Source organism: Camelus ferus, chromosome 13 (assembly GCF_009834535.1).
Source record: "Camelus ferus isolate YT-003-E chromosome 13, BCGSAC_Cfer_1.0, whole genome shotgun sequence".
Classification (NCBI taxonomy): Eukaryota; Metazoa; Chordata; class Mammalia; order Artiodactyla; family Camelidae; genus Camelus; species Camelus ferus.
Genome location: NC_045708.1, coordinates 36,703,024 through 36,724,332, shown reverse-complemented (window position 1 = coordinate 36,724,332; position 21,309 = coordinate 36,703,024). Strand labels below are relative to the sequence as shown.

General features: G+C 32.9%; 1 protein-coding gene across 1 annotated transcript in view; it reads right to left on the bottom strand.

Annotated features, from left to right (window-relative positions):
• Positions 1-21,309, bottom strand: part of C13H1orf185 (chromosome 13 C1orf185 homolog) — a 38,701-nt gene extending 17,392 nt beyond the window's left edge. The window contains exons 1-2 of the mRNA XM_032494248.1: positions 21,112-21,309; positions 14,646-14,719 (exon numbers count right to left, since the gene is read on the bottom strand). Of these exons, the coding sequence (XP_032350139.1) occupies positions 14,646-14,719; positions 21,112-21,170 (133 nt within the window). The 5' untranslated portion in view covers positions 21,171-21,309. The remainder of the gene's footprint in view (positions 1-14,645; positions 14,720-21,111) is intronic.

Sequence of the window (21,309 nt, the reverse complement as noted above, 5' to 3'; positions counted from 1 at the left end):
AGGGCCTCATGCTGATTAGAGCCCAGGGCACATTTGGCCCCTGACAAAATTTGAGACTTAGGTTTTGTTTTTACACAGCTGTCACCTCCTTTTTTCTCATCTAGTTTTCCCCCTTTCCAGCCCAGTTGTGAATTTTTATGCTATTTTCCCAATATCATTCTTTGCAGTCCTCAAACATAAGACACTTTCTATTTCAAGATTTGTATTATCAGTCCCCATAAGGACATGGATAAAGGTAATAAAGAACAAATATGAGGAATTTTTAAAGATTTTAGAAAACATTCTATTTCTAATCTCAGGAACAATAAAAGATGATAGCCAAAAACTAAATAAAAGCAATGTAAGTAAACTACATCACAGGTTTATAACTGGAAAAGCCTATAGTAATTACATAACTCTTCACTTTGCAGATGATAAAATTGAGGCCTAGGTAAAAGAAGTAACTAAAGTAACGTTAGGCAGCAAATCAAAGGCAGTCCTCTATTTTTTCTATTATTTTATCCCTGATACCAAATATCTTAATTCTGGTATGTATTAAAAAGAATTAAGAATAAAAAAGACATGAGGTATTTATGGTCAGAGTGGTGAAGTATCCTTAAAGATTCTAAAATCTGCTACCTAAGGATAAAGCAAGCTGTAGAAAGCTTTCACAGAAGGCTGTACAGAATCTGAATGGCCTTAAGACAATTTAGGGATATATTATTTGGGGAAAAAAAAGGGTTTAAAAGTATAAAACTAACAGAAGATCTCTATGGGTGCATATAAGTTCCACTAAGGGTATAACATGATAAAGACTTGTTGTTCCCACACTTTTGTTATTTTCTAAATAATTTCCAGGTTTCTAGATGATGCCTCTCAAATCTTAATTTTCTTTGGGTTCAGAAAATCTACATTTTGGGATTAATTAACGATATAAAAAAGTTACACAAGGCTATTTATCAAAGTGATAGTTGTAATACAAAAAACCCTCTAAATGTCCCACATAAAGGAGTCTATTAAATAATTTTGATGGTGTTATATTTGAAAAAATATAGTATTCTTTGATTATTTAGTGCAGGATTTCTTAACTTCAGTACTACTGTTATTTTGGACCAGATAATTTGTTGTGAGGGACTGTCTTGTGCATTGTGCCAGAGATATCTCCAGGCATTACCAAATGTATTCTGGGGAACAAAATTGCCTGTGGCTGAAAATCACAGACATTGTGGTATAAGGAAATACCAGACAGCATTAAATGATAAAAGCAAGATAGATAAAACTCATACCTAAAAAATTAAAAGACACAGCTGTATTCAAATATAAGATAAATATCTCTATGGACAAAAGAAGAAAAGCAACAGAGAACTAAGTAGTAGTTAAAAATCACAGCCTTGCTAGGCACTGAGATCTGGAGGCAGGAATTAACTACAAAAAGCAGAGAAAATCAATGAGACAATATCCAAACCAAGCCATCCTCTGGCATAGTGAAATGGCCAATTCAAAAAAGGACCAAGAAAGAATCTTGGAATTATAAATTAAAAAAATTTAAGATGGAGTAAACTTTTTTAAACACAAAGAATTAATGAAATAAAAGATAATACTGAGATTCACCCACTTAACATAAAGAAATGAAAAATCTGATAAAGAAATTGAGACTTGGAAAAGATTGAGTATATAGCATAAAAAACTAGCAGGGGTTCCAAAAGAGAGAACAGAGAAGTAACAGAGAAGTTAAATTCAGAGATGCAGGCTAAGGCTTTTTCTTTAACAAAATTTTAAATTTACACATAGTAAAATTCATGTGTGTGTGTGTGCATGTGCAGTTCTATAAGTTCTGACAAATATACAGCATGTTTAATCACCACCACAACCAAGTTACAGAACACTTTCATCACCCCAAAACATTTTCTTGTAGAGCCTCTTAGTGGTCAAGCACTAACCGCTGGTAACCACTGATTATTTTCCATCCCTATTCTCTATCCTTTTGCCTTTTCCAGAATTTCATATAAATGGAATAATACAGCATGTTGTCTTTTGAGTCTGGCTTTTTTAACTTAGCATGATGCATTTGAGATTCATCCATGTTTTTGCATGTACCAGTAGTTTGTTCCTTTTTATTGCTAATATTCCATTTTATAGATCTACCACCATCTATTCCCTGGCTGAGAAACATTCAGTTGTTTCCAGTTTGGGGTTGTTAGGTATAACTATACCATACACTTGCATTCAGATGTTTAAAGTTTTTATTTCAGTAGGGTCATGTAGCAAGAATATATTGAAATTTGTAAGAAACTATCAAACTGCTTTCCAAAGTGGCTGTTTTGTGTAGTTTTCCCACGAGCAGGAACAGTTTTAGTTGCTCTATATCATCACCACTAATTGGTATTGTCAGTTTTGTTTCAGCCATTCTAACAGATGTGCTGTGGTATCTTACTATGGTTTTAATTGGCATTTCCTTAGTAAATAATTATGTTGAGCATCTTTCTATGTGCTTATTTGCCATCCATATATCTTCTTTAGTGAAGTATTTGTTTACATCTTTGCTGCTTTTTTGGAATTCTTTATATATTCTGGATACAAGATCTTGGTCAGATATGTGATTTGGAAATATTTTCCCCCAGCTCTGACTAGTCTTTTCAATCCTCCTTACAGTGTCATTCACAGAGTAAAACATTTTAATTTTTAGTAATGTCCAGTTTATCAACTTTTTTCTTTTATGTACTGTGCCATGGGTCCTATCTAAGAACTCTTTGTCTAACCCAGGTCACAAAAGATTTTCTTCTACATTTTCCTATAAAACGTTTATATTCATGTTTTACATTTAATCTGTGATTCATTTTGAATTGTTTTTTGCATAAGGTATGAGGCATGGGTCTAGTTCTTTCTTTTTGCATGTGTATATATAGCCAGTGGTTCCAATGCTATTGAAAAGACTACCTTTTCTTCATAGAGTTGCTGTTGTACCCTTGTCAAAAATCAATTAGCTATATTTGTGTCAGTCTATTTCTGGACTCTCTATTCTGTCCCCTTGATATACATTGTCTATCCTTTCACCATGACAACAATAACAATAATCTAATATTTATACAGCAAATACCATATGCCAGGCACTGTTCAAAGTGCTTTATATATGTTAACTCATTTAATTCTCATAACAACTTTGTAAGTACTATTATTTCCCCACTTTACAGATGAGGAAACAGATGAGGCAAAAATGAGATTAAGTAACTTGCTAAGAGGCATACAATCAATAAGTGAGGAGACAACAGTAATTAAAAAATCGCTAAAGTCTATCCTTATCTAGTAGAGACACTGAATATCTTTAGATTTTATCAGAAAAACAGGATGACTGCTAAATATTTAAGGATGTCATAAAAGAGAATATCTAATTGTCCAATAAATATACAAATCCTAATAATCATATAAGTGTAAATTAAACCACAATGAATTAATATGACAATCTATATGATGCCTAAAATGAAAAAGACAGAAAATATCAAGTGTTATCAAGGAGGCAAAGTAACCTAAACTCTCACTCACTGTGGGAATGTAATTTTGTACAATACTTTGGAAAACTGTTTGGCACTATTATTAAAGCTGAAAATATATATACCATATGACCCAGTAATTCTTAGACATATACCAAACCGAAGTACACACATATGTTCACAAAAAATACATACTAGAGTGTTGATATTATATCACCCTGCTTCTTTGCCTTTAATAAATACTATAAATAAACTTCTTTACTTACTGGTTTATTATCTATTATCTGTTTTCCTCTACCAGAAGATAAGCTTTTTTTTACCCCACTGTGGTATTCTCAGAGTTTAGAATAATGGCTGGTTACTGAAGAAATGATTGTCTATTTGATGAATAAATGATAGGCACTGTGCTAGATGCTGGTATCACAAAAAATGTATACTACAGATACTTGTAGGAAGGTCACACATGTGAAAAAGAGTAAATGCATTTAAAAAGTGTCATAGGCATTATAATGGAAAAAATGAATATAAAATACAGACACAAGAAGATTTATGAAATGATAATTTTTTTTAAGCTCCATAGTTTAGCTAAACATTGTTTGAGAATTTTCTATTGCCAAACCGTTGCCAAGAATTGGTGATTCAAAGATAAGTAACATACGGTCACAGAGTTTACAATCTGGAGGAGACAAAACATTCAAATGGAATATTCATTAAAATATTCTAACTGCTATGATAATGCCCTGTTGACAGCACTAAACTTCAGAGGCAGTTTGAACAGTTTTTTAGAGAACAGTTCAGAAACAGTTTTTTAGAGAACATCTGAGGTGAATCTTACAAAATGAGTAAGAGATAGCTAGCCAAAGATATTAAGTCTTAAACCAGGTTATGAGACTTCCATCTTAAGATATAAACAAAACTCTCTCTACCCAGAGCACCCTCCAGCTTACAACTGATCCTTTTCTTACCATTCGTAGCCAAAACTCTTAAAATGAGAATTTCCACTTCTTCACAACTTCTATTCCCAAGGTCATTAATAAATTTATTAACACAGAATTGAAAGGTCACTACTGACCACTCTTTCTCTCTTACCTTGGCATCAGTAACTTAAATTCATTGGTTTTCTTCCCATTTCTCTCTTTAACTTTATTGCCTTTGTAGGACCCTTTTCCTCAGCACATCTATCCTTTAATCTATCTATCTATATCCAGGATATATAAAGAGATATAGATATAGATATAGATATAGATATAGATATAGATATAGATATAGATATAGATATAGATATAGATATATAAAGGATATGGATAGATACAGACATAGAGATAAAATATAGAGATAGATATTAACTAGGTATATCTATGTCTATATCTTTTAACTAGAAAACACTATGTTATACTATGTATTTGTGTCAGGAGTATTTTCAGATTATTTTTTCAGTGATTCCAGAACTAAAAATTGTTTTATTTTTTTGAGTATTCACAAATTACCTGTTTATAATATTCTTTTAGGGTTTTGCTAGATTTCAGTCTCAGGTTTACTCCAATTCAACAAACACCTACTGAACACCAAATATGTGTGAGATACTATTTAAGGCACCAAATGAGGGATAAAAATCTATTTAAATATGAATGAATCTTGCCTTGAGGTTTAAAAACCTATAATGAAATATAAGCACAGTTTATATGCAACTGTATAAAAAGTTGACCAGACTGATTTTTCTATTTGGTGGCTGCTCTGAATACAAAACTAACTAGATCTGTGAACTTGGAAAAGTTACTTACTATGTTAGTTGTATTTTAATGTTCTTATTTGGAAAATGGGAGTCATACTACCTATCTCACAGATTTAGAATAAGGAATAAACAAGATAATGTTACAAGGAATTACTGACATAATAAAGAGGAAGACATCTCAAACTGCATGCATATACCAGGTCATAAAACAAGACTGAAGTTTTATAGAATCATTATTACACATATCACATTCTCTGATAATAATGCAATCAATCGTAAATTAATAACCCAAAATATACCCTAAGAAAAGCTTCCATACTTGTGAAAATTTTAAATCACACTGTAAATAACTCATGAATTAAAGATGAAATCAATGGAGATTTGGAAATACACAGAACTAACCAATACTGAGAGCACTATTGCATCAACAAAGCTGAAGACAAATTCAAGGGAAATATATGGCCCTAGATGCATATATTAGGGGGAAAAAGCTGAAAAATAATGAGCTTAGCATTCAAATTAAAGTTGAAAAAGATGAGCAAAGTAAGTCCAAATAATGTATACGGAGGAAATAAAGAACAGAAATTAGTGAAAAAACTAAGATTTTAGGTAAAGACTAAAGAGATTGACAAATCTTTAGTAAGATTAACCAAATTTAAAAAAAGAACAAGTAGACAATCATAAAAGTGACAAAAGAACATAATTACAGTTACTGCAGAGATTAAAATAAGAAAATTCTTCAAATAAATTTATGCTAATATATTCTAAAAATTAATCTAAGTTATATATACCTAAAAAGTGACTTACAAAAAATGACTAAAGAAGTAATAGAACACCTAAACGAACATGTATCCATTAAACTAAATCAGTAGTTATAAAATTTTCCCCAAAGAAAACAGCAGCCCCAATAACTTTATAATTTCTACTGTATACCCATGATTCAATTATTCCTTATCTTATACAAGCTCTTTCAGAGAATAGAAAGAGATTGCTGGCTTTGGTCCAAATATATTTTTCCTCTTCTTCCTAGGCAAAAAGTTAGAATGACTACATGTCCCAGCTTCCCATACCATTAGGTGAAGCCATGCGACTGAGTTCTAACCAATGGAATTTAAATGGAAATGATGTCATAAAAAGTTCCCAAGCATCTTTCTCTAAGTTCTTTCTCCCTTTAGGCTTGACTGGGATGGAAATGATCCCCAGGGAACTTTGGAAGCCATGTGTCATCATGGATCTAACTGACATTTACAGAACACTCAACCCAAACAAAATGAAACAAAACATGTCAGGATTTGTGGGATGCCACTAAAGCAGTACTTAGCAGAAAATCAATACCAAAAAACCCGCAACAACAGGGGAAAATGTGTAAATAACCTTAAAAACTAAAATAAATAGAGCTTATTAATCCCAAAGTAAAGAGAGGGAAAAAATTTAAAAACCAAAATGAAAACCAATGAAATAGATTATCAATATCAGAAATGAGAGGGGTGACATTATCACATATTTTATAGATATTAGAATAGTAAGGCAATATTATGAATAATTTTATGCTAATAAATTTAACAACTTGGATGAAAGGGAAAAATTTCTTAAAACATAAATTTTCAAAGTTCACTCAGGAAGAAATAGATAACAAAAACAGACACATACCTATTGCATATCTATTAAAGAAACTGAAATTGTAATTAAAATTCTTACAAAGAAAACTCCACATCCAAGTGCTTCACTGGTAAATTCTACCTAACACTTAAAGAGAAAAAAAAGTACTAATTCTACATAAATACTTCAAATATTTGAAGACAAGGACATAAATTTCAATTTATCCTATGAAGTTTGCATTATCCCAATACCAAAATCAGAAGTAAAAAAAAAAAAAAAGAGAGAAGGCAAGGGTGGAGGGTAGATTATAATCAACAAACATGCATCATGAACATAGATGCAAAATTCTAAACAATATTTTAACAAATTAAATCCAACATTATATTAAAAGGATACTACGTCATGACCAAATGGGATTCATCTCAAGAAAACAGGGTGGTTTAGCATTAAAAAAACCAATCAATGCAATTCACCATATTAACAAATTAAAAAAGAAAATCCATGTGATCATTGTGGATCTATGTCAATAGATACGGAAAAATTGGACAAGATCCAATATCTATTCCTGTAGTGTGTGAATATATATGTATGTGTATATATGTATACCCAGTGGAATATTATTCAGCCTTAAAAAGGAAGGAAATCTTGCCATATACGACAACATAAATGAACCTGGAGAACATTATTGTAAATGAAATAAGCCAGTCACATTGGGACAAATACTGAGTGCTTCTACTTATATGAGGTATCTAAAATAGTCAAACTCATAGAATCAAAGAGTAGAATGGTGGTTGCCAGAGGCCAGAGGAAGGAAGGAAATGAAGAGTTGCTAATCAATAGGCATAAAATCTTAACTAGGCAAGATAAATAAGTTCTAGAGATCTTCTATACAATATTGTGCCTATAGTTAACAGCACTGTGTTACACACTTAAAATTTTATGAGGGTAGATCTCATATTAAGTGTCCACAACAAAATAAAAATTTTTAAAAAGAAAGCAAAAAGAGCCTTTCTATATACTATAAAAAACAATTGAAAATTGAAATGTTCAAAAACTACCACTTGCAACAGTATAAAATAAATAAATCTGATAAAAGATGTGAAAAGCCTGTACACATGCAACTAGAAAATATTGCTAAGAGAAACTAAGGAAGACCTAGATAAATAGAGATATACCTTGCTCATGGGTTGAAAGACATACTATGATTTTGATATCAATTCTCCTTAAACTGACCTATAGTTTCAAGGAAATCCAAATCAAAATTCCTGTAGGGTCTCTTGTAAAAATAGGCAAAATGACTTTAAAATTCATATGGAAATGCAAAGGACCAAGAATAGCCGAAACATCTCTGAAAAAAGAAGAAAAAGTTGGAAGGATAACTACCTGATTTCAAGAATTACTATAATTAAAATAGTAATCAAAAGAGTATCATATTGGCATAAATATAGACAAATAGATAGCTGAACAGAATATAGAGTTCAGAATAAACCCACACATAAGAAGACAACTGAGTTTTGACAAAGTGGCAAAGGCAATGTTGTAGTGCTGGAACAACTGGATAAGTATATATACAAAAAAATAACCTGGATCTATAATTCACAAAATGCCTCATATAAATTTTAACTCAAATTGCTAAAAACCTAAATGTACTTAAAACTGTACATTTCAACAGGAAAACATAGGAAAAATCTTTGTGACATTGAGCTAGGCAAAGATTTCATAGCTAATACCAAAAGTGTAATCAAAAAAGAACAGACGGACAAATCAAATATTAAAACTTCAGCTCTTCAAAAGACACTACTAAGAGAATGAAAAGACAAGCCACAGAATGGGAGAAAATCTTAGCAAAACATATATCTGATTAAGAACTTGCATCCAGAATATATAAAGAACTCTCAAAACTGAACAGTAAGAAAATGAACAAAAAACTAAAAATGAGCAAATTGTATCAACAGACTCTTCACCAAACAAGAACAAGATAGATAGATGATAGATAGATAAATAGATAGATAGATAGATAGATAGATAGATAGATAGATAGATAGACAGACAGATAGATGGATGTTATAAATTAGTATATAAGAAGATTCTCCACATCATTAGGACAGCTAAAATTAAAAAGACTGACTATACCAAAGATTGGCAAGGATGGGGAGGAATTGAAACTCCTCATACTTTGCTGGTGTTAATGTACAATGGTACAATCACTTTGGAAAACAGTTTGACAGTTTCATGAAAGTTAAACATATACCTACTATGTGATTCAGCTATTCTATTTCTACATATTTATACAAGAGAAAAAGAAATATATGCCCATACAATTTTCATAGCAGCTTTATTTGTAATAGCGAAAAACAGTGTGGTAGGCAGAATTCTAAGATGGCTCCAAGATTCCTGGCCCCTGGTATACATGCACCCACCTTTCCCAAGTTATTAAAAATTATTATTTTTATCACATTTTTTATTGAGGTACAGTCCATTTACAATGTTGTATCAATTTCTGTTGTACAGCACAATCCTTCAGTCATACGTGAATATACATATATTCATTGTCATATTCTTTTTCACCAAAAGCTACTATAAGATATTGACTATAGTTCCCTGTGCCATACAGCATAAACTTGTTTATCTATTTTATATATACCAGTCTGTATCTGCAAATCTCGAACTTCCAGTTTATCCCATCCCACCTCCCTCCCCAGTGACAACCACAATTCTGTATTCTGTCTGTGAGTCTGTTTCTGTTTTATATATAAGTTCATTTTTTTTTTTAGATTCCGCAAATGAGTAATATCATATGGTATTTTTCTTTCTCTTTCTGGCTTATTTCACTCAGAATGTCATTCTCCAGGGCCATTCATGTTGCTGCAAATGGCATTATTTTATCATTTTTATAGCTGAGTAGTATTCCATTGTATAAATATACCACAGCTTATTTATCCAGTCATGTGTTGATGGACATTTAGGTTGTTTCCATGTCTTGGCTATTGTAAACAGTGCTGCTGTGAACATTGAGGTGCAGGTGCCTTTTTGAATTAAGGTTCCCTCTGGATATATGTCCAGGAGTGGGATTGTTGGATCATATGGTAAGTCTATTTTTAGCCTAAAAATTATTTATCCAGGTACTACTATGAAAATATTTTGCAGATATTATTAAGATCCCAAATCAGTTGAGTTTAAGATAGGGAGATGATCTCAGTGGGCCTGACCTAATCACCTGAGCCCTTTAAATTTGGATCTAGAGGTCAGACTGATAGTTAGGGATTTGAAGCAGAGGGGAATCCATGTATAAGAAGTTCTCTGCTACTGGCTTAAAGATGGAGGGAGCCATGTAGCAAAGAATGAGGGCAGCCTCTAGTAGCTGAAAGCAGCCCCTAACTGACAGCCAGCAAGAAAATGGGGACCTCAGTTCTACAACTAGAAGGAACTAAATTCAGTCAACAACCTGAATAAACTGAGAAGTGGATTTTTCCCCAGAGCCACCAAAAAGGAATGCAGCCTGGCTGACACCTTGATTTCAGCCTTATAATACTGTAAGCAGAGAAATCTGGCCCACTGTGCCTGGATTACTCCCCTACATAACTAAAAACTAACAAATGGGTGTTGTTTTAAGCAGTTAAGATTGTAGTTATTTGTTATGCAGCAATAGAAAACTAATGCAAACTGGAAACAACTCAAGTGACCATCAACAAATAAATGGATAAACAAACTGTAGTATATTTATACAATGGAATACTCTCAGCAATAAAGAGAAATGAAACTACTGATACATGCAACAACACGAATAAATTAAAAATAATTCTGCTGAGTGAAAGAAGCCAAGAAAAAAGGAAGACTTTATACTATATGATCCCACTTTCATAGAACTCTAGAAAGCGCAAACCAATCTAAAGTGACAGAAAGCAGATGAGTGGTTGCTTGGAGATGGGGACAGGGAAGGGTGGGAAGGCAGGATTACAAGAGGGTACAAAAAATCTTAAAGGGGTGATAAGTAGGCTCATTGCCTTAACTGTGATGATGTATATAAATGTATCTCAAAACTGTCAAAAATGATAAAAATGATTCAGTTGTTCCTCAAGAAGCAGTTTTAAGAAGTAAAAATTAAATTATAATATTTTAAAAGGAGATGAAACAAAATTTGAACAAAATAAAAGTGATATTAAATGCTACATGTTAAAAACTAAGTAAATAGAAGAGTCTCAGGAACTTTTTTGATTTTAGACCCATTTAAATTCTACAATGAAAGAATCTGAAACTTTGCTAAAGTAATTATAGTTGATATGCATTATTTGCAGATTCTGTGTTTGTGAATTCATCTACACACTGAAATTTATGTTATCCCAAAATCAATACTCACAGTGCTGTTATAATCATTTACAGAAATGCACATGGACAAAGTGGTGAAAATTTTTAGTTGAAGTACATGTTTTTAACTGAGGTCAAACAAGGCACTATTCTGCCTTTTTGCTGTAGCTTTCATACTCTAGTCTTTTTGGTGATCTAGTTAGTGCCACAGTTTGTGCACTTTCGTACTTCTTGTTGGTAATCTCACTGTTTAAAATGGTCCCCAAACATAACGCAGAACACCATCTAGTGTTCCTAAGTGCAAGAAGGCTGTGATGTGCCTTACAGAGAAAATGTGTGCTAGATAAATTTCATTCTGCCGTGAGTTACAGTGCTGCTGTTGGCTGTGAGTTCAATGTTAATGAATCAGCACTATACCTTATGAAGTGTCTTTAAACAAAAGTACATGCAAAACAGTATAATACATTCATCATTTGATGGCAATGTTGTACTCAGAGGCTTGCAGGAATCTAACCCTGTATCTTCCCCTAGGAGAAATGTTTAAGCATTTGTTAATTCAGTGTTCACAGCAACTTTACAGAATATAACTACCATGAATACTGAGAATTTTATTCTCAATGAACTATAGATCTAGGTCCTATAATCTAATAGCTTACATGGGTAGTCAAAGGCTTTAGAAATAATTATTTCTCTGATGACTTCTCCTTTGCCTACTTTTCAAGTAAGTAAATCAAATCCAATGAATTATGTAGATTTTTTGTCACTTATTCTCCACTGTAGATACTCTAATTTTTTTCCTTTAATGCTCAAGTTTTCAATCCCATCTACTATCCTTAATTTCAGATGACCTCTCCATTTCATGCTTTAAAGCATGGATTTCCTTCTACTTATAAACATTTTAAAATGTTATAAACCTTATAATTACAGGAACTGAAAAAATCCTGGCCTTATATAAAACAAGATAATATTCTAACTTTCCTTCTTAAATTACTTTTAAATAACTTGGTTCAGTTGTTGCATGAATTGATAAGAAACATTTATTGTAGTTGCTACAAGATTTTCAGAGGGGATGTATTTTTCCATATAACCAAATAGTGCCTAAATAAAATTCTATGTAAAAAATTAAAATTTTTTTCAAAGGCAACAAAAGCAAAAATAAACAAGTGGGACTACATCAAACCAAAAAGCTTCTGTACAGCAAAGGAAACCATGAACAAAATGAAAAGGTATCCTACTGATGGGAGAAAATATCTGCAAATAATACACATAATAAGGAGTTAATATCTAAAATATATAAGAACTCATACAAATCAAAAGCAAAAAATCAAACAATTCAATTAAAAAATGGGCAAAGGATCTGAATGATGGCCAACAGGTACAGAAGAGGTGCTCGACCTCACTAATCATGAAGGAAATGCAAATCAAAACCACAATGGGGATATCACCTCACACCTGTCACAATGGCTATTATCAAAAAGATACAAAATAACAAGTATTGGTGAGGGTGTGGAGAAAAGGGTACCCTTATGCACTGTTGGTGGCTGTAAATTGGTGCAGCCACTATGAAAAACATTATGAAAAACAGACTGGTGGTTGCCAGAGGCGGGGGGAGGAGGGTGGGTGAAATGAGTGAAGGTGGTCATAAGGTACAAACTTCCAGTTATAAAATAAATAAGTCCTGGGGATATAATATATAGCATGGTGTGATGACTACAGTTAATTATACTGTCTTATATACTTAAAAGCTACTAAGAGAGTAAATCTTAAATGTTCTCATCGCAAAAAAGAAAAAATCTGTACCTAAAAAAGATTTTTTTTTCTTTTTGTCAAGGAGAATAATGTAGTTGACCACGCTTCCTTTTACATTTTGGCTTCTAGGAAGCTCAGAGTTAAATTTTAGGGTTAAATAAAGTTAATATGAAGACTTTCTAATTTAAAAAATATTTTGCCAATTCTGAATATTTATTTCTTATTTCTAGTATGTTATAGAATATGTTCTTGACACAAGACCTTGTTGTAAGTTGTGCTGCATTCTTGACAAAAGACCAGTACATGAGTTTGGTGCAGCCATTATGGAAAACAGTATGGAGATTCCTCAAAAGACTAAAAATAGACTTACCATATGATCCAACAATCCCACTCCTAGGCATGTATCCAGAAGGAACCTTAATTCAAAAAGATACATGCACCCCAATGTTCATAGCAGCACTGTTTACAATAGCCAAAACATGGAAATAACCTACATGTCCATCAACAGATGACTGGATAAAGAAGTTGTGGTATATTTATACAATGGAATACTACTCAGCCATAAAAAAGAATCAAATAATGCCATTTGCAGCAACATGCATGGACCTAGAGATTGTCATTCTAAGTGAAGTAAGCCAGAAAGAGAAAGAAGAACACCATATGATATCACTTATATGTGAAACCTAAAACAAACAAACAAAAGACAAATGAACTTATTTACAAAAAACAGACTCACAGACATAGAAAACAAACTTATGGTTACAGGGGGAAAAGGGGTGAGGAGGGATAAATTGGGAGTTCAGAATTTGAGGATACTATTATATATAAAACAGATAAACAAAAGGTCCTACTATATAGCACAGGGAACTATATTCAGTACCTTGTAATGGCCTATAATGAAAAAGAAATTGAGAGATACATATATGATATATATATAATATATATGTATTAATCACTCTGCTGTACACCAGAAATTAACACAACATAATATCAACTATACAATAAAAAAAGAATAAGAATGTTAGAGGACTCAAAAAAAAGAACTAATTGAACCTTGAGCTTCCTTATTTGTTCAATCAGAAGCGAAGTGAGCATTTTCACTCCCCTTTTCAATCAATGTAAGGCATCTCTGGAGTAGGTGATGGGAAAAAAAGAATCTATCCTACAGTTCGTTTGGCCTGCTAAACAGACTTACTTATCCTGCAACTATTCTATTTTATCAAGTTTACATGGGTAAAGAGCAGACTGTCAGCCCACTTGTTATTATAATATAGTAAAATAAATAATCATAAGCATTTCAAAATTATTTTAAATATTTTTTCAAAAGAGAAGTAATCTGTTGCCAGAAAGAAGACCTGTTACAACTTCACTATGAGATTCCCTTATACTCTGCTTAAACTCTTATTTAAAGGAGTCCTGTTATGTGCAGTACTGTCACACATACAACTGTTAAAAGTTTGGGGGAGAGGGAAAAAGCCCTTTAATCCTTCATTTCTCACTCAAGGTATGTATGGAAGAAGTCTCAGGTGTCCATATTCCTTATATGACAGTTCTTTTATATTACATTTAGAGAAATAAGGTCTCCTGAAACTGTTGTCTACCAACCTGGGATATATTTCAACATAAGCCTAAATAATGAAAATTGAGAACTGCTTAACTGCAAAAGTATAGTCTATGAAATTATGGGACAAATATATAGCCTGTTCAAATCTTTGAGTATTAACAAATAACATTTAAAAATACTAACAATGTGTACTTACACAGAGGAAGAAACATTGTGATATAAAGCTTACCAGTAGTTACTGTGACAATTTCTTCATCTGTGGAGCACTTCTTTCTTTCACTTGAGGTTCTGGAAGGAGCAGGCCTATGAAAATTCAGTTCTGACAATGAGTATTCCATCTCATTAAAGAGTATGTAAAATTAACCATTAGTTTTCTCATCTTGTTTTTCTGGCATAAAACTTCTTAGCCTTCAAGTGTTAAATCTATGAGAAGAAAATTATACTCTACATTTGTGAAAAATGTTTGTGTTTCTCTCAGAAGCTGCAATTCCATAATTTAAAATATACATACATTTATGAGAAGACTACAATTTTCTGGCCTTAAGTAATGTATTCAACTTTTAGAAGACTGTCATGAATTTCCCAATAAATGTGGTTACTCTTTTTGATATATTTGCATTATTTGAATGTGATTTAGTAACAAATGTGATGCTGACTACAGATCATATTTCTAGATTGACATGTTTCTTTTTAAGAATATTTTTTACTTTAGATACTCTTTCATGATTCATTCCTGCCACTTATCAATTTAAACACATAAAATTTTTTATTCTTTTGTGACATTTTCCATTTGGCCTTAGAAACTTACTTCATAGATCTGGGTGAATTTCTTCAAAATGTTCTGAATAGTCCATCATATGATTGATCATATTTAAAGCTTATAATCTTTGCCCATTTAAATGAACACAGGAATTTTAACTTTTCTTGAAAAATTCTGAAGCCATTGCTCTACGTTTGCTTTTTTTTAACTTTTAAAAACACTATTTTACTTATACTCACATATGACAAAATGGCTGTACTACCATGTTTACATACATACATACTTTTGCTCTTTAAAATAAACTGAACAACTGTTTGAAAACTTGTTATTCACTTTATCACAAAGGTTTCTTGAGTTACCTTGTACATGCTTATTCTATTACAATCAAACCTACATTTTTGGTAACTTGGTGACTCTTTTGAACTTAGGTTGATGTTTGTTTAACAAAAAGGAAAGATGAAGGACTCTTACTTTCCCTTTGGGGTAAATTTTGGTAAATGATTTTCTGAGAATACTTGCCAAGTGTTTCAATAATTTGCTAAACAATCACTTATTTAAATCATTTATTATACTTTAAAACGATAATCCTCCATGATACGCTTTAAATAAAACACTGTGGGGTTTTTTCCCTTATTTCCTTGTTTAACACATAAAATTTTTTTTAAATGCAATGGTTTAAACGGATCATATGGTTTCTATGTTCTCAAACTCTGATCAATTATCTTTGAGTTATGTTATATACGTTTAGCAATGCACTAAGAACATAGTAACTTTTCATTTTTAGTTTGAAATGATTGTTTTCATTGTCCTTAAGAGAACTGGTTAAATTTAGTATTGAGATGCTTAGTCTTTTTTATTCCCACAAGATTTCCTTAATGCATTTACTAACCATGTGTCAGATCACTTTGTTAATATTTATTAAAGTAAGTTGAATTGGTATTTTTTTCAACTGCCTTCTTTCTTAGGTAAAGTATTTAAACTTCCTTAATAACATGTAATCTCATACATACTATATGTATTTCTTCAAACTTCTACTTTCCAACAATATCATTTTTGCTGTTAAAGTAGAATTGAATTTCTTTTTTCCTGTTTCTTTTTCAAATAGATATTTTTCTGATTTCACTGATATTTTTGTTTACTATATTAAATGATTCTTAAAATATTTCCAAATAAAAGATTTTGTTGTCAAGCCTTTCCTGTTTTATATTTTCTTTTGAAACTGCTTTTCTAACATCCATCAAATACTTTTTATTCCTAACTCTTTAATAAGTTAAAAATTCTGAAGTGTGGCCTGCTCTGAATCTGAAGATGCCTGATATAATTTAGTTCAGCACTGATTTCTCCTTTATTTGACCTGAAAGTATAAAATACCACCATAATTAAGCAGATGTTTTAAATCACTTTGTTATTCAATATTAAACCACTAATTTTATCATTAAAATTATTTTGAAAAATTCTAATAATTAGTAAAAAGATACGATTAGAAAAATGTGCTAAAGAAAGTAGTAAGAAAACTAATCATAAATGAAGCTGCCTTATAAAATCTGATTCCATTAGCTTAATTTAGAAAAGTAACAATCAAAATCACTTCATCTATCAAATGGAAATAATGATAGTATCTACCTCACTAAGGATTACGAGAATTAAATAAGACAATGCATATAAAGTGCTTAGTACAGTATCTAGCACTCTAAAAGCTAAATAAATGCTAGGTGTGATCACTCTCCACGCCCTCCCCTATCTCCATCCCAGCTCAGTCCCAAATTGCTTCACTTCTGAAATTTTAACTCCTATATTCTATTCTTTGACCATAATATGCTTTTCTCTGATCATTATTTCAATTTTTACTAGCTTAATGTCACTATAATTTTAATTTTACTTCATTGATTATTTCCAAATCCTTGACCTCCCAATTTCCCCCCAATTTATTACCACTCCTAGGCTTTACTCCCAGCCCTACTCCTTTCCCTGTCCAGCATAAGACCCTATAGTCCACAAGGTTAATTGCACTCCCTTAGGTTTTGTATCAGACCTAGGATCTTAAGTCAGAAAAATTCTGGGTTCCAATTCTGACTCTGTTACCTACTAGTTGTGAGAAATGAGCCTCTTTTGATATGATATGTATAATGATCCCTGTTAGAATTAAATTCAGTAACTTTTATAAAGCATTTACGATAGGGGCTGGCATATTAGACCTTCAATAAATCTTAGCTCCTTTTCTTATTCTTTTCAGGAATTATTCCAAAATTCCAGCTCTTTATTCAAACTCTCATTTAATTCCTTCCTCCCACTAGCCCAGCAGATGATATAATTTCCTATTTCACAGAGAAAATTGGAACCATTAGGCCAAAACTCCTATAATTTCCTCCATACCACTTATAAATTAATCTGTATTAGTATTCATCTTTATCTCATTCTTTCCATGCTCAGTGCAAGAATCCCTCTTCTATCTGTAGTTTAAGGTTCCAACTGGGCTCAGAAACCATTAATCATCACTTTTCCTTCTGTACTACTCCTTCTCCCCTCCCCTATTGATCTTTTCCCTTAACATGTGACCATACTATTCAAAAGGCTCTTCCATCTTCAAGACAAAAAAACCCTTTATTATTCTTCATAGCCAATAATCTTGGAAGAGTCGTTCACTCTCACCACTTCTGCTTACTCACTTCCCAACTCACTTTAATATTACTTCTGACCATATGATACTTTCAAAGCTTGTCTCACTAAGGTCAACACTGATCTCTATATTACCATGGCCAATGGATGCATTTCTGCAGTAATGAATGACACTGTTGACCCTTCCATCACTCTAGTAATCCTTCTCTTCTTTGGCTTCTGTGCCATAAGTTTCTTCAGGTCTCCAGTTTTTGCTTTAGCCTTCTTATTAGTTTCATCTTCTAATGCTCTTTCCCAAATGTCATAGTTCCCTAAGATTCTATTTTAAATCTTTGTGTTTTTTTCTCAGATTAGTTGGGTGATCCATCTGAAGCTATGGCTTAAACTATACTTATATGTTGAAGACTTATTAAACTTTCTTTCCAGTCTAGATATCTAGTACAAGCTCCAAAACATTTTACTCAACTATTACAACTTTCCTCCTAAGTGTCCCATAAACACCTCAAATTCAATATACCGAAAACAACTCAAATTTTACAAGACACATTTTGTGCAGTAATAAGCAACCATCTCCCACATGATTACCAAGGCTTTTGACAATCCAGGTTCTTTATCTGAGCACAGAAAATTATTTAAGTGACTTTTTTCTCAAATTTTCCAAAAACCAATACAAAATTAGTACTATTCCAGATGCACAGGAAATTAATTCATTGCATATACTAGATGCCTTAAGGCACAAGGGCTTAATTCTCTCATAGAACTCCACTGAAATAGGTGATCATTTACCTTGTATATCTATGTACCAAATTATGTAGGTTTTACATGTTATCTCTGGTATCCTCCACTCCTCCTCACACTTTTCTTAGTTTATGCTCTCATGCTTTTCCACTGGACTACTACAATAGCCTAGAAATCTACTTTGGCCTAAATCTAATTCTCTAATTTGATTTCCTGACACTTTCCCTTAGGCTCATTATGCGACAGACATATACTATGCTACGTGTACCTACCTGAATATGATGCATTCTCCTGAGCTGAATTCTCTACCTTTGCTGTTTCCTCTCTGACCCTCTTCATCAAGTTAGTTTTTTTCTCTATATTACACAAGCAAATGATGAGTACACATTCTTTATAAAGGATTCACACAACACAAAAGTATACAAAGTAAAAGGTTAAGTATTCCTTTATCTTGCCCTCTTTCTTCCAAATTACACACACACACACACACACCTTCCCTCTTCATAGATAACTATTATTAACAGTCTGGTTTGTATCCTTCCAGACTAAATTCTACTTATTCATCAACTGTTAAGGTTAAGTACATTTCCTTATGAAGCTCTCTCTCTCATAGACAGGGTGAATTAACTCCTCCTATTTGCTTCTATAAAACTTTGCATTTTCCTTGATCTGAGTATCATAATGTATTTTAGTTATTTAAATTTCTGTTTATACCCAGACTGAATTGTAAAATCCTGAGAGTAGGGCTTTCTTTTTAATCTTTATGTTCCCCAGTTTGTCATAGAGCTTTATACATTTTTGTTGAAGGATAAATTACACTGTCTTTGTTCTCATTATGGACTAGTGGGGAGACATAAATAATTCTACGGGAAAGAGTAGGTTGTTAAGTAATCAGGTTAGCAATATCTTCTAGGTAATGTGTGATTCCTGTAAGTGTGAACAGAAGTAGACTAGAAGATGTGGGAATGTGCTTCACAAGTAGAGTGACACTGCAATCAAAAATTAATGTACACTTAAAAGTTTAAAAAGAGGTGCTTAAGTCTTACTACACATTATTACATTAACAAATAAATCTTTTAGTATTTTTATAAGCTAGAGGCTTAACATTACTCTAGCTATAATCTCTAATTATTATTTCTAGATTACAGAGAAAGAAATGAAGGCTTAATGAATGTATCAGATATCATCAGTGCCCTCCTCATATACCTCTGGCCCACCATGGAGGATACCTGCAGCTTCAGTGCCAATTCCCATTAAGGCCATGCCAGTGGCTTCCTATCTCAAGCATTTGTCTGTCTGCCTGACGGCTTTGTCTAGAAGCAGGCATATGCTACTCAAGAGAAGGCTGTCAAGGGAAGTACCAGAAAGTTAATGATCCCAAAAGTAACCCTAAACCACCCAGGCAAGGGAATTAGTAGATAAATGTCCCAATTTCCTGTCCCTCATTGGGTCCATTCTGAGTTCTACTCTCTATAGTCTCACAGAAGACTGCCAGTAGAATTCAGCTCCAGTTGCCCTTAGTTGTCATTAAAATACTTTTCTTTTTTCCCCCCGCTTTCCTCCATTCCCTCACCATGCTTCCTAAATAAAGTTTTCTACCCCAATCCTTGTCTCAGGGTCTTAGCTGTGGGGGAACCCAATTTAAGATAAAGAAGCTGCTTAAAGTCATATACAACAAATAAACAGTAAGCTTAGGTCCATCCAATTCTATATAACCTATACTATTGTATTTATATCATCTCCTAACTTGTTTTGAACTTTCTTTTTCCTATTCATCAGGCACATTAGATACGGTCACAATTAAATTTATATGTGGCATAAACTCAGAAAAGAGTGGGGACACAGAGGTTCAAGAGTATAATACTAGTTTTGAATATATATTCTTGACTGAACAAAATGAACTACATTTTGGAAAACGTATTTGATGATTACTATAACGAAATATATAGTCGAGGAGAATCAGTTCCTTTTTTCATTTTCTGTGCTATATAGGCATATCCTGTTTTATTGTGCTTCACAGATACCGAATTTTTTTTTTTAACAAATTGAAGGTTTGTGGCAACCCTGTATTGTGAGATGATGGATAGCATTTTTAGCAAAAAACGACTTTTTAACTGAGGCATGCACTGTTTTCTTAAGCATAATGCACTTTACAGACTACAGCAGTATAGTATAAACACAACTTAAAGAGCACTGGGAAACCAAAAAATTTGTGTGACCCACTTTATTGCCATATTTGCTTTTACTGGGCTGGTCTGGAACTGAACCTCATTGTCTCCTAGGTATATACCTATGTTGCTCTGTAAGGTTCAGCAAATCTTAATTTCGGAATAGAGCAACCTTTTTGGTTCCGAGTTAGCATTTCCTTCATTCTTTTAAGATTCATTTCTTTCCCTTACAAACAGGGCATGGGCGGGAATCCTCACTGCAAACCAGAGGAGTCAGTTAAAGCACAGGCTCTTTCAGGAACTCTAGGTCAGAGAAGGAAGTCGACTCCAAAATCCTAAAGCCCAATAGGTGCCAAAGAAAAGGAGCAAAGGAAAATGAAGGCAAAAATGGGTGCGAGGTCGCCAACTCACACCTGCAGCAGGAGACTCCACTGAAGCCGCCAACTTCCACAGGAGCGAGATGCGGAGGCATTTTTTTCGGAGGGTTTGAGGCTTGCTGGAGTGGCAGGAAAAGAGAAAGAGAGATCTGCTTGGGCAAGCGAGAAGCAGGAATATCTACGACGCCCACGGCCAACGCAGTAGACTCCGCGCAGCCGCCACCCGGAAGCGCC